At 47.0% G+C, this 14050-nt stretch overlaps 1 protein-coding gene across 2 annotated transcripts in view; it reads left to right on the top strand.

The window, feature by feature from the left end:
- The window catches only part of LOC126541316 (E3 ubiquitin-protein ligase HECW2-like), an 80814-nt gene that overhangs the window by 41517 nt on the left and 25247 nt on the right, over positions 1-14050 (top strand). For both annotated transcript variants that reach the window (XM_050188049.3, XM_050188048.3), the window contains exons 13-16: positions 39-342; positions 7443-7525; positions 9578-9680; positions 10432-10596. In XM_050188049.3, coding sequence (XP_050044006.2) covers positions 39-342; positions 7443-7525; positions 9578-9680; positions 10432-10596 — 655 coding nt within the window. The remainder of the gene's footprint in view (positions 1-38; positions 343-7442; positions 7526-9577; positions 9681-10431; positions 10597-14050) is intronic.

Here is a 14050-nt window from a genome sequence, read left to right as displayed (position 1 = left end):
ACTTGCCATGAGGGCTAATCACCGCCATTGCTTTGCAGGTACCAGAGCATACGGCGCACCATGACACCTCGCATGACAGCCGCAGCAGCTGCAGCCTCAGCAGGGCCCTTGAGCCTGGCAGCTTCAACTCCTCCTGCTCCGGCTGTTCCTTGTAGCAGTGCTGCTCCCTCCCCTGTGCCCGTGGTCGAAGAGGTGGCCGTGGGTGGCAGCGCAAGCGTGACGCCGTCGGCACCTCCAGCTCCTGTGGTCTCCAGTCCCGACAGTCAGAGGGCACTACTAAGATCACCTGCTGTTCGCTTCACAACTCGGTCAGACTTCTTCAACGTGCTGCACATGAACGACGTAAGGGAAATCTTCGCTTAAAGTGATTCCCGTAGCACGGGGGAACCGCAGATTTCTTTTTCTTGCGATCCATTAATTTAATTTTCCATTCTTTTCATCCTTCTTCATTGTTTGAATGTAGCCCAGATGCCGACACAGTGCCATTATCGCTGCTATTAGCCATTCAGTGCGACACATGATGACAAAAGCAGAATGGAAAATGAAATGGAACATTAAAATATGTGGGCCAAAGGCTGGTAGCCTTCCTTATTCCTTGTAGCAGATTCAGCTTAGACTGGCTCTTATTTAGGCAGTGCAAGGACTATGGTTTCCTAGCATCAGAAGCAGGGGAGTTCCATTATTCCCTACTACAGTCTACGCTCGTTGCAATGGACCCATGTAAAACAGACTTTCAGATATAATGGACAATATTTCAGCCTTAGTTTGTTCTACCTATTTCATTAATGCAACAGAGTTTGCTTTTAAAGGACCACGCTATCTAGAGAACGGACTATCTGCTGTAGTGAATGAAATTAGCGGCAATTTTTTTCAAAATTGTGCGTGCAAAATGTACTTTAGCCGTGTCGACAAAGGCGACTTGCGAGGGTCAGCCAACGATCGTAGCTCAATATCGCGCACGTGAGGGAGAAAGGCAGGGCAGAAATGTGCCGTCTCGTCTCGTGCGAGGCACGGATGGTGGGTGGGGGGAGTTCTACTGCAGCAACTGCTGCTTATGGCATGGGCGCCGTATCTTGAAAACAATCTGCGATGTGGACAAAGTGTTCGCCCACATGGGCACCATACCTCGAAAGCGATCTGCGATGTGGACAGAGTGCTTGCCCACGTAGGCGCCATATCTCGAAAGCGGTCTGTGATGTGGACAAAGTGCTCGCCCGCGTGTGCACCATATCTCGAAAGCGATCTGTGATGTGGACAGATTGCGCGCCCTTGCCGTATCTTGAAATCAACCTGTGATCTGAACAAAGTGCACGCTCGCACAAGCCTCATCTTCAAAGCGATCTGCGATGTGTGCAAAGTGTGCCCAGTGCCAGTAGCTGCGTATGCGCTGTGCTTTCGATGTTTAGTTCGCATTGAAGCGAGAGACAGCATGAAGGTCAATTTGCTCGCTGCTGCTGCCACGCTTGCTTAATTTGCTCTCGCAAGCAATGCTTCACCTTTTGGGTGAAACTACGACTCTCTTTTGTTGTTGTTGTTGTTGTTTGTACTTCGAACGATCGTCACTCACTTTTGCAATAAATTTGTTGGACGTCACGTCGAAAGTTTCTGAAGTGAGGCGTTTCAGATATTATGGACTTCGGATGAAGCGGATGTTTTTTGTTGGATTATCAGGGTCAGTTGTAACGAGAGTCGACTGTACTGCATTTCTCAGAAAGGCTCTGCAGGCCACAGCTCAAACCGCAGCTTAGAGTCGCAGCTTACGTGACATGAGCTGTGGCTCCAAGTGGTACAGCTCTAAATATCTTAAAGGGACACTAAAGGCAAGTACTAAGTCAAAGTGGACTGTTAAAATACCATTCCAGAAACCTTGCGGCACTTGTTTCGTTCCAAGAATATACTGCCAAGGTCCTTGAATACTTTTCACCTGGTCATGAAACTTGCGTAACGCAATGGGAGAGCTTCATATAGCACCCGCAGTCGATGAGCGGCGGTGCTGCCGCAAGTAGAAGATGAACTGAAGAAGACACCAAAGAGATGCCGTATGCTTGCTACGTATGCTCGCTATTGAGCAAGGGTGGACTGCTTGTATCGGCGTGTGAATATTGTCAACGCAATGTGCAAATCACTGCCCTGTTTCTGTACAGCATTCAGAAACTTCAACGGGAACAATTTTGAAACAACTACGATGCCTTGTTTCATTTCCAGTTCAACTGCATGCGCAACAGAGGCTTGATTCGTAATTCAAAACTCTTGGACTACTCTATCATTAGAAACCCACTACAGAGCATGTTCATGTTGCACTTTTATGTAGTTCCCTGCTGTTGTCAATGTAGCAATGTTGTCAATATAGCAAACTTCATCATCATCATCATCCCATTTTATGTCTACTGCAGTACGAAGGCCTCTTCCTGCGATCTCCAACTACCCATCCTGCGCCAACTGACTCCAACTAGCTCCCGCGAATTTCCTAATTTCATCACCCCACCTAGTCTTCTGCCGTCCTCGACTGCGCTTCTCTTCTCTTGGTACCCAATCTGTAACCTTAATGGTCCAACGGTTATCTAACCTGCGCATTACATGACCTGCCCAGCTCCATTTATTTCTCTTAATGTCAATTAAAATATCTGCTGTACCTGTTTGCTCTCTAATTCAAACCGCTCTCTTTCTGTCGCTTAACGTCATGCCTAGCATTCTTCGTTCCAGCGCTCTTTACGCAATCCTTAACTTGTTCTCAAGCTTCTTTGTCAGTCTCCAAGTCTCTGCCCCATATGTCAGCACCGGTAAAATGCACTGATTGTACACCTTCCTTTTGAATTATAATGGTAAGCTTCCAGTCAGGAGCTTACAATGTCTACCGTATATGATCCAACCCATTTTTATTCTTCTATGAATTTCCTTCTCATGATCAGGGTTCCTTATGATTAATTGACCTAGATATACATACTCCATCACAGACTCTAGAGGCTGACTGGCGATCTTGAACTCTTGTTCCCTTGCCTAGCTATTCATTATCATCTTTGTCTTCTGCATATTAATCTTCAACCCCACTCTTGCACTCTCTCTGTTAAGGTCCTCAATCATTTGTTGTAACTCATCTGCAGTATTGCTGAATAAAACAATGTCATTGCAAACCGATGGTTGCTGAGATATTCGCCGTCGATCCTTACTCCTAAGGCTTCCCAGTTTAATAGCTTGAATACTTCTTCCAAGCATGCTGTGAATAGCATGGGAGAGATTGTGTCTCCCTGTCTGATCCCTTTCATTATAGGTAACTTCCTACTTTTCTTGTGCAGAATTAAGGTAGCTGTGGAATCTCTGTAGATATTTTCGAAGATATTTACGTAAGCGGGCTGTACTCCTTGATTACGTAATGCCTGTATGGCTGCTGGTATCTCTACTGAATCAAATGCCTTTTTGTAATCTATGAAAGCCATATAGAGAGGCTGATTGTACTCTATGGATTTCTCGATTACCTGATTAATGACACGGATGTGATCCATTGTAGGGTATCCTTTCCTTAAAGGGACCCTAAAAGTTAATATTAAGTCAACGTGGACTGTTGAAATACCATCCCAGAAACTTTCAAACGCTTGTTTCATGCGAAGAAGAGACTTATTTTAAGAGAAAATGTGTTCTGAAGCGTCCGCATACCTGTAGCGCAGTTCAAATCGCCCGCCCTCTGATCGAGGAGTGGTGACGTCATGGTCTCATAGTGACGGTGCGCCGTCGTTGAGTAAAACGGCACCCGCAGGCGGGGCTACGGCTTTTCTGTGAAAAACACAAACGCTCGGCCAGAAACGGAGCCAAGACAGAGCCGACAGCAGCGCAAAAGCGGAACTATGGTGGCTAGCGGAAGGGAAAGCGCGCAATGATAAGCTGCTTCTTTATTTTATGACGCCAACTTTGACGCTCGTTGCAATGGATGACCCTGACAACGACACATTGGCTCGCGATGCAGGGTTCGACTTCAGCGATTTAAGCACTGATGAACGTGACCTGCTGCTGAGGGCTCGCACTGCCGGCGTCGTTGCGTACTACTACGACGGCAACTGTATGTCATGGCTGTACATATTCGCACATTTGTAGCTTTTCCTTCGTGAAAGCCAAATGCCGCACTCACCACCCCGTCTTCGACCTGCAGTTGTTCTTGCGCTTCGGAGAATGCAGGCAAAACCGACGGAACAGCGCTACGAGAAAGCATTGCTTTGAAAGGCACTTCACACGACTTCAGTAAGTCGGCGTTGAACTCGTAATCCTCTGGACAAAATTGCAGTGAGCACACTGTGCGATTTTTCGGCTCTTTGCCAGCGCGCTGTGGCAGAGGTACGGCACTTAACCACTTCGAACGGAGAGGTTCACTCGTTGGCACACAGTGATAAGTAACGTTGGATTCACCGCTGCAACTGCCCTTGGACAACTTCCACAGACCATTCACGCATCCCACGGCATCACATGGACTAGGCATTCTCGCTGCTTGTTCCAAATGCAAGTTTCACGAGCCAGCAGAACCAGCGCAGCAGGACGTGATAACGAAACAACTGAAACTCCAAGGCGCGCGCGGCGCAGAGTCGAGCAAAAACGAAACCTTTCGACCACCCATACTACTGAAGGGTAACGTCAAAATGTTATTTTTTCTTAGAATTGAACAGAAGTAGACAAGCAGCATTTTCTTCCAGCTTATAACCTAATGAAATTATCTTTTTAATACAGATGTTGAGTACTAGTGACATAAATTATGATGAGGAGTGCCTTTGTCATCGGGCTAGTACCGGAATGTCACTGGGGGGCTCAAATCGTGTCATGCATTTATCTCAATTTCTCGGTTACTAAAGATCTGTTCGCGATTATATTGACGCCTTAGACATTCTAAAGCATTGCTTTATCACTTTAACTTGACTTCATAGTAACCTTTAGTGTCCCTTTAAGCCAGCCTGTTGCCTTGGTTGGCTAAAGTCCAGTGTTGCCCTTATTCCATTGCAAATTATCTTGGTGAATATTTTATATAATACTGGGAGTAAGCTAATGGGCCTATAATTTTTCAATTCTGTAATGTCTCCCTTTTTGTGGATTAGTATAATGTTTGCATTCTTCTTCTGGGACCCTTGCAGTCAATAGACACTTTGTATAGAGAGCTGCCAGTTTTCCAAGCATTATGTCTCGTCCATTTTTGATTAAATCGACTGTTATTTCATCCTCTCCTGCCGTTCTCCCCGTTTCATGTCTGGCAAGGCCCTTCTGACCTCATCGCTAGTTATAGAAGTTTCTGTATCCTGTTCATTACTGCTTCGAGTTGAGGCAGAATGCCTCAACTCGAAGCAGTATGACTCCTTTAGGTATTGTACAGGTCAGTATAGAATTCTTCTGCTGCTGTTACTGTACCTTCGAGATTGCTGAGGATATTACCCTGCTTATCTTGCAGCGCATACACCTTGGCTTGTCCTATGCCAAGTTTCCTTCTCACTGATTTCAGGCTGCGTCCATTTCTTGCGGCTTCTTCAGTCTTTCTCACATTATAATTTCGATTATCCCTTATTTTTGCCTTCTTGATCAGTTTTTACAGTTCTGCGAATTCTATCTTATCTCTTGAGTTGGACACTTTCATTCTTTGTCGTTTCTTTATTAGGTCCTCTGTTACATGGGAGAGCTTGCCTACTGGTTGCCTTGGTGCCTTGCCTCCCACTTCAATTGCTGCCTCTGAAGCCAGCCTAGTTACGGTTTCATTCATTACCTCTATGTCATCTTCATCTCTCTTTCAAGGCTGTATATTTGTTGGCAAACTTCATATGGTATATCTTAGCAGCTTTACTATAATGTTTAGCATGTTTTGTCAGTGCTTTAGCAGAGTCGTCGTGCTGTTGTATGCAGTCGTGTGTGCAGTTCCTCTCCTTTGGGTCCTTTGACCTTACACATAGTTTATTTTTAACACGCAAGCATTTCGTGGCTTAACTTTCGGCCGACTTCCTGCAATGCATCTATGTAGGCTCATTCACACCGCCGACTTGAGGAAGTCGTGTGACCATTTGCGACTAGCTACCAAAAAGTGAGTGAAGGTGACCGATGCTCACACCTGCAAGTGCGACCGGCCAGTCGCCATCGGCTCACAGTTGCATCGCTACGTAAAATAAGTATGGGCAGATACAGACGTTCTGTTTCTGCTCATCTGATTGGTTCAGCAGTTTTGTGACTGGTCACACGGCTGAAAAACCAAGCAGTAAGCGACTAGCCCAAAATGGTCGCTTTCTGAGAAAAGCAGCCATTTGTGACGAACTTGGTTGAGGAACCACTGTCAGTCACCGGTGTGAATGAGCCCTAACAAGGCGGACATCATAGCTGGCTTGAGTTGATACATCCTAGTGGTGAAAAAAGGAACTTTCACCACTAGGATTGAAATGTGGTTCTGCATGGTGAAAATAACAATGCATTGATTGCAATGCCGTTGGCAGGATGCTGTCCATGATCATAAATCTACAAACACATTTTGTGGTGAATGTCATCTTTCTTTGTTCTTTTTTCACCGTGGCATTGCTCACTTGCACATGATATATATGCAGTCGAGCTGCAAAAGTAGGGCATTTCAATGTGATACTTTATCCACATAGCTGGTTCTGTGGGACTTGAGTAATTAATGTCATTTTAAAGGAATGCAGGAGATTGTAAAGTGCTCACTCAGTCAACCTAAGCAGGCAGTCATCTGCTAAGGTCTACGGTAGTGTTATTCAAAATTGTCAGCTATTTCTATCTTTCATGCAAGAACTCATTAATAATTTCGTGCCATATATTGTTCCACTTCTATTTATTGAAGCGAAAGTCAGTGGTTTCCAGGAGGCTTAGTTCACTTTAGTTGACCCTTGCCTGTGGTGTTCAGCTTCTGAGCACGAGGTCATGGGTTCAGTTCTCAGCCACAGCAGCTACATTCTAATGTGGATTGAATGCAAAAACACATTTTTATTCAGTCTTGGTTGCACATTCTAGAGCTCCAGGTGGTCAAAACTAATCTGGAGCTTGTGCAATTGCTGCTTTAGCTTGTTTAGGCATCTATCCTTCAGCTTGTTGGATGGATGCCGTCATTGATGAGGAACACATCAGAAGCATGTTGTTCGAAGCTTTAGGAAGTCTTAGTGTTGCACCTATGGGAAAAATAGTTTTGAAATCTTTGACAGGTTCTTGTATATGGTGAGCTCTGCCTACAAGAGTTCATCGTGAACTCTTCGGCTCATTTAATTATTAATATGTTAGGAGTGCCACACGGTACACAGGTTAAATTAATTGCATCAAGGCTTTGAGTGTGTCTGAGTCATTCCTTTGACTTAAATCACAGCAAATTGGAATGCCATATATGCTAGTCTAGCGTTATATAATCATGATGAGCTTTGCACATAATCTCACAATGACAAGTTGTGCAAGTTGTGCCCTTCTCCCTATATGATTTTGTGTCTCTCTAGGATGCGTTGGCTGCTTACAATAGAAGCTCATCCTTGAAACACATGATTGCAAAGATTCGAAGAGATCCTGCTAACTTTGAAAGGTAAAAATTATTTCTTTGAAGTTTTCACTCTGTACATTTCTCTGCAAAACCTCTCACTGTGTGCTGGTATTTCAGTGTTATGGGTTGTTGTTGTTGTTGTTGTTGTATTGTGTATTAATTACATCTAATGCAACAGACTTGACTAAATCTTGACCTCTTGGGTCACCAGGAAACCAGGAAACATTAATAAATGTGCATTTATGGTAACTAGGTGGAAGGATACAAGAAACAAATTCAGCTTTTTTTGGGAGGTGCTCTTATCGATATGTTGCTCACCTCTGATGTTTTCTGCATTTCTTGAGAGCCTTTTGTAAACTCTTCACTCCCTGTTATCCTGGTTTAACCAAGCACACCTTATGATAGTCAGCATGATTGAATTACTATGCATTCAGTGTTACATCACTTGTCAGTGTTGAGTTAGTCAAATTTAATGTCTCCCGAAAAGCAGGTACTAGTCTCAAATGTTAGCCTTATTAAATACACTTCAGATTATTCAGACAGTGTCGATTACTGACAGTTTTACGACACCTCCACACATTACGGAGGTACGTATAAGGACAACCAAAAATTTTAATGCCTTACAGTGCGTCGTTTGATATTTCTGACTCCACTAGCATAATGACATGCTCATTCATCCACTGAGACAAGCAGAAGGAGGAATGTTTTTGTTTTTATATTACATAAGTGTCTCTTCAATAGTGAGCCTAGTCAATCCTATACAGTAAAACTTTGTTGATATGTCTGCTTGATAAGTAATTCCGGTTTAAATATAGTTGTGATGAATACACCATGCTTTCGCCATTGAACTTAATGCATTAAATAACCGTTTAAGCCGTAATCGCTTACCGCATGCCAAGTGGTTAGTGCATAGTATTCCCTTCATATTTCGGTACATACAAGCACGAAATCAGCAAAATGTCATGCGCGCAGACCATAGATAGTGAAATTGCATTGCACGGACCTTTCACATACTCACGGTGGAGTCACCACTTATAGTGACGTCAAAACACGGTGCCCATGACATGTTTCCTGCTCCCATAGCTTTTGGTGCTTCCACGTCATCCACGACAACGATGTGGAAGTGGATGATGTCCCTTCCGTATCCGATGCGGCGCATGTGTTGACCATCATGAAGGCTGCCTCATGCGTCATTTGCTGCCGGCTCACAAATGAAACTTGTCAGCATTTGTGTCAATCAGAATTAAGACGTAATTATTTTCTGGCTGGTAAGTCTACAGCCGCTCATCTTTCATTGTCGGGTAATTAGTATATTGCTTAATGAGTACATGGTCCACGTTCCCCGGCGACTACGTATTAGCGAGATTTTACTGTTGTCGCTTACCATGCCCAAACCATGGGACAAGCCAAACCAAGCCTGCATCTCCAGCATTTGTTCATTAACATGTTAAATAATGACTCAGTGTCAAGTGGCTTCATTGTCTGCAGTTCAGAATTTTTTATGGTCAGAATCGTCAGACAGCTCCATATGGCAACAATTACATCCTGGCTGTCTGTACCAAGGGCCATGATGAAGCGATGTAAATACTGGGCAATGACAGCTGCATAAAAAGCCGCAGTCATTCAGCTACCGGAGCATGGTCAACCTCGGTTCATGTTGCCCGGCAATGAGGATTTGATGCATTTATTGGCCATACTCTCATCTAGCTATAACAATATCACAAAAAGTGACCAAAATGCAGATTTAGCTGGCTGCGTTCAAGCGTATTTGCACGTAGCAGCACATTGACGAGGTTTTTTAGCCACGTGTAGAATGAAGACACTTCTTCTCTGGTAAATCTGTTTCTTCAAACTCCAGAATATTCGTACCTCTAGGCAGTCCTGTCAGGTTTTAATAAATAATTTGTGGCTTTGAGTGCCAGACAGTATGTGCATGTAATGATGTTCCGTATGTTGTTTGCTGAGAGGTCACTTTGCTTTCTTTTTTTTTTTTTAATTGAGTTTTTGAAGTAGTGTTTTGAGTTACAACATTGTCAGACGGTGTGATGAGTTCCCTGGCTCACACAATCTTTTGCTTTTTTGCACACATTATAGATATCAGCACAACCGAGACTTGGTGAGCTTGCTAAACAAGTTTGCTGACAAGACAAGGGAACTTCCTAGAGGCTGGGAGACGAAGCTGGATCGCTCAGGGAAGGTAAGGTTTCCCCATTGATCTGTTTCCTTGTTGACACCGAATCATTATATCAGAAGTGGCAATGCAGTGCATATTGAGCACAGCAGTGACAGTACTGTCAGATATAAGGACTGTGGGCATATGAGCATTAAGTTAGGCAAGAGCATATTAAAGTATCGACAGTGGCAGAATGCATGCCATCAAAACAGGCAAGTGGCAACATTTTTCTGCTTTTGAGTAAATTAATATTCATGCTATTTCTTCCTTTCTTTCTTTCTTCCTTCCGTCTTGTGTGTGTGTGTGGGGTGGGGGGGGGGGGGTCTTTTCTTTGCTTATCTCACGACAGGAGAGAGGGAAAAGTAGCCAAGTTATTCATATAGAGAAGTATTGCTAGTCTTTTGCCAGGGATCATTGCTGATTCCTGGCAACATTTGCTTCAATATTTGCATACTCTTTCCACTTGTATCCTACAGTAGGGATCATTGCCGATCCCTGCTGTAGGATACAAGTGGAAAGAGTATGCAAATTTAGAAGCTATCACATGACGATCATGGCGGGAGATGCCATTCACTGTAGTCAGGCCAACATTGACACATTACAAATGACGCATGCAGTTTTTTACTAATGTGGCTTTACCTTTGCATCTCCCCTGCTTCCTCTTAGTAGCTTGATAGCCTAGCTGGATTACAGAATTGCGCACTACCACCATTTCCTTCTGCTAGTTCTTGCCATTGTGTCATGAGCTGCTGTTTTCTGTATCTCTGTGCTGCAGCAATTCTTTATTGACCATACGTCCCGAAGCACAACATTCATCGATCCCCGGCTGCCCATAGATGTGCCTTACTTAAACCCAAGCAAGCTGGTGGTTCCCCTGGCCAGGAGGCGCAGTCGCAGTGCTGGGGAAGACGACGGGCACAGAGCTGAAGCTGCAGCCAGGGTGAGCCGGAGCGGTCCAGCACCTGCAGTTCTTTAGTTTCAGAATTGGTGATAGGGTGCAATCCACATTATATATTATGGCAGTATGTTTACTTTCACCTGTTGCTCTGGCATGGTTACATGTTGCACTGTCTGCATGCAGGTAAGCCATATAAAATAGATTTCTCCTAAGACAAACATACAGGAACTGGAGCAGATGATTTGCTAGAACTTGTGTCTAACTAAAGTTCACTGAACTTGAGACAACTAAACAAATTTTCTTGTGCTGTTCAGTTTATCAGAGAATTCAGCTTTATAGTTATGTTGAAGCTAGTTCATTGTCATGGGAGTTTGATTTAATCAACATTACTACTTAACCAACATTGAGCTGCTTCCACAGCTTGCGACACAAGTTCAGCCCCTAGGCTTTTGTCACAGAGTGCATGACCGCGCCCCTCTCAAGATGGCCGCCATTGCCGCAGCAGCAGCAACGCCGCTTGAACGGCGATGGGGAAGAGAGCTTCACATTGTCCCGAGCTCGCACAACCTGTTTGGTCACGTGTGTCGCCTGAGCGCGGCGGAGGGACGAGGCGGCTCGGCGAGCCGGCAGAGTGGCTTGGAAGACGGAGGAGGGTGGTCGTGCACCGGGAAACAGCTGAAGATGTGGTCGGCAGGCTGAAATCTCCAGGCCGAAGTCTTCGCCGTTCGACCGACAGACGGTGCAAGTCCGTCAGGATCTTCGGCAGCGAGGTACCAGCAGCCCGACGCTCTTCAGACCGGGATCTCGGCAAGCACGCCACAGTTAAGCCTCGTGTTCCAGCCCGCTCTCAGAACTTTCCGCCGGACTCTTTTTTTTTAATCGCGTTTAATCGTTCATTTATTTATCCATCGCGTGTTAATTTTTGTATGTTCTGTTAGTGTAGTGTTTGCCGTATTTATTGTCGCGTATATTTTTCATTTGTGTCGCGGATTTTTTGTTATTTCGCGAGTGTAGGATTTCCCACGTGCTGGGCTTAGTGTCGCGCGAGTGGCGTCAGGGCGTGTGTTGTGTGACCCGCACGCCTTCCGCGAACTAGGCCCCACGGCTGGTAGTTTGTATGTCCTTTTTCCATTATGTCTCTGACATGATTTTATTTTATTAAATTGAATGGGTGTGTACGACGTCGCCTCCCGTCTCATGCCTCTGGTTCACGGTCGATCAGGCGTGGACCCTATCGCCGGTCAGCAGTCGAACCCTCACTAAACGCACGCGGGGTGGGTTTGTTGTCACCCCATCCCCTCCGGTTCGGAGAGTGCGAATTGCTCACCATCAATCCTTGACAACTGGCGTCCGCACGACAGGACTCGCTGACCGCGATCTTCCGTGACCACGAGGCATAGCGGGCGGAACAGACGCGTATCGCGGAGAGCGGGAGAAGGCCAAGATATGGCTGATGGACTCCTCGATGAATTGGAGCGCATCGTGGCCGTCGGGAGGCAGATGGGCCTTGAAGGGCCAGCGCTCCGGGAGTTTTTGCGCGACATGCGCTCCAAAGAAGAGGCGGATCGTCGCGAGCGCAGGAAAGCGCGAGAGCTGCGACAACGCGAGGCGGATGAGTGCGATGCGGCACAGTCTTCCCAGCGCGTCCTCGAGTTAGAGAAGGAAATTGCGCTGTTGCGCGCGAGGGAGAGCCGTGTCGAGAGCATTCGCAACAGAGAGTGCCTGCCGGGCTCGACCGCCGCCGCTGACCAACCTCAGCCCTCTGGGGTGAGCCTTGTTCAGGATTGTGCCCAGCCCGAATCCTGCCTCGTGCCTCAGCCCTTGGGTGCCGGGGCCTTCGAAGCGAACGAGAGGCCGGTACTTCGAGAATCAGGCGGTGTGGCGGGTAACGATGGTCAGAAGCCGGCCACGAAAAACGTCAGCCGCCGCGCAGGCAAATTGTGCCATCGCAGGCCGAGAGAGGCGGCGAAGTGTGTGGCACGGCGGAGGCTGGCGGGTTACCGCACACCGCGGAGGTACGAGGTACAGACCGCTAGCAGATTGCAGAGGATGAGGAAGAGGCCGCGCAAAACGGCGCAGAGGTCACGGAGGCGTCGACGGAGCTTGGCGGTCGCGAAGCGTTGCTCGTCGCCGCGAAAGAGAGCGCGAGCGATATATTCGCTGCGGCAGATGGTGCTAAGCCGCGCACTTCGTGGCACCCGGTTGGCCAGGCGCTGCGCGTGGGTGAGGACCGGGCAAGGTTCAGTGTACCCCAACCACCGAGCCAAAAGCAGGCAACCGGGGCGCGAGGTGATATGTCGCTGTAGAGCGGCTAGTGCGTCTCCCCACCTATGCGTCGGGAAAGCTCGGGGGACGGCAGGAATGCGACCGCAGCGAGTCCGTTTGAAGAGCAGGGGGTATTGAGCAGGGCAGCCGGCACTGTGTTGACAGTTTAGATTTGTTGATAGTGCCACGTAACTTTTTTATGTTTCATTGCATTTGTTAACGAATTAATTTTTCTGCCCTTCAATTCACCGATCTGTTTTTTGTTTGTTTTCTTTTGTGTGTGTGATACGTGTTGCCTGTAGAGTGCGCGTACCGGCTCTGCCGTGGTTTGCGCCAGTAACAGGGCCCAAGGGGACAATACCGTATCGCATGTATTTCGAATCTGTGGATTCTCGGGACCATTATTTTATCGCTAGTTTTCTGTTCTTTTGCGTTTGAGTTGGGCTGTGGACTGCACTGACTGGCCGAGAGCGAGGACTAGGGCCTTTTGCGGAGGACTTCCCGAACCGTGACCCACACGACGACGTGATTGTGCGCGGGCATGACTATGTGATAGTTTTGAATGTTATTGGAATAACATTCTTGTCGTCGGGGTGGTGTCACAGAGTGCATGACCGCGCCCCTCTCAAGATGGCCGCCATTGCCGCAGCAGCAGCAACGCCGCTTGAACGGCGATGGGGAAGAGAGCTTCACATTGTCCCGAGCTCGCACAACCTGTTTGGTCACGTGTGTCGCCTGAGCGCGGCGGAGGGACGAGGCGGCTCGGCGAGCCGGCAGAGTGGCTTGGAAGACGGAGGAGGGTGGTCGTGCACCGGGAAACAGCTGAAGATGTGGTCGGCAGGCTGAAATCTCCAGGCCGAAGTCTTCGCCGTTCGACCGACAGACGGTGCAAGTCCGTCAGGATCTTCGGCAGCGAGGTACCAGCAGCCCGACGCTCTTCAGACCGGGATCTCGGCAAGCACGCCACAGTTAAGCCTCGTGTTCCAGCCCGCTCTCAGAACTTTCCGCCGGACTCTTTTTTTTTAATCGCGTTTAATCGTTCATTTATTTATCCATCGCGTGTTAATTTTTGTATGTTCTGTTAGTGTAGTGTTTGCCGTATTTATTGTCGCGTATATTTTTCATTTGTGTCGCGGATTTTTTGTTATTTCGCGAGTGTAGGATTTCCCACGTGCTGGGCTTAGTGTCGCGCGAGTGGCGTCAGGGCGTGTGTTGTGTGACCCGCACGCCT

This window comes from Dermacentor andersoni, chromosome 2, assembly GCF_023375885.2.
Source record: "Dermacentor andersoni chromosome 2, qqDerAnde1_hic_scaffold, whole genome shotgun sequence".
Classification (NCBI taxonomy): domain Eukaryota; kingdom Metazoa; phylum Arthropoda; class Arachnida; order Ixodida; family Ixodidae; genus Dermacentor; species Dermacentor andersoni.
Note: the sequence above shows the minus strand (reverse complement) of the source record. Positions and strands in the feature narration are given on the sequence as shown.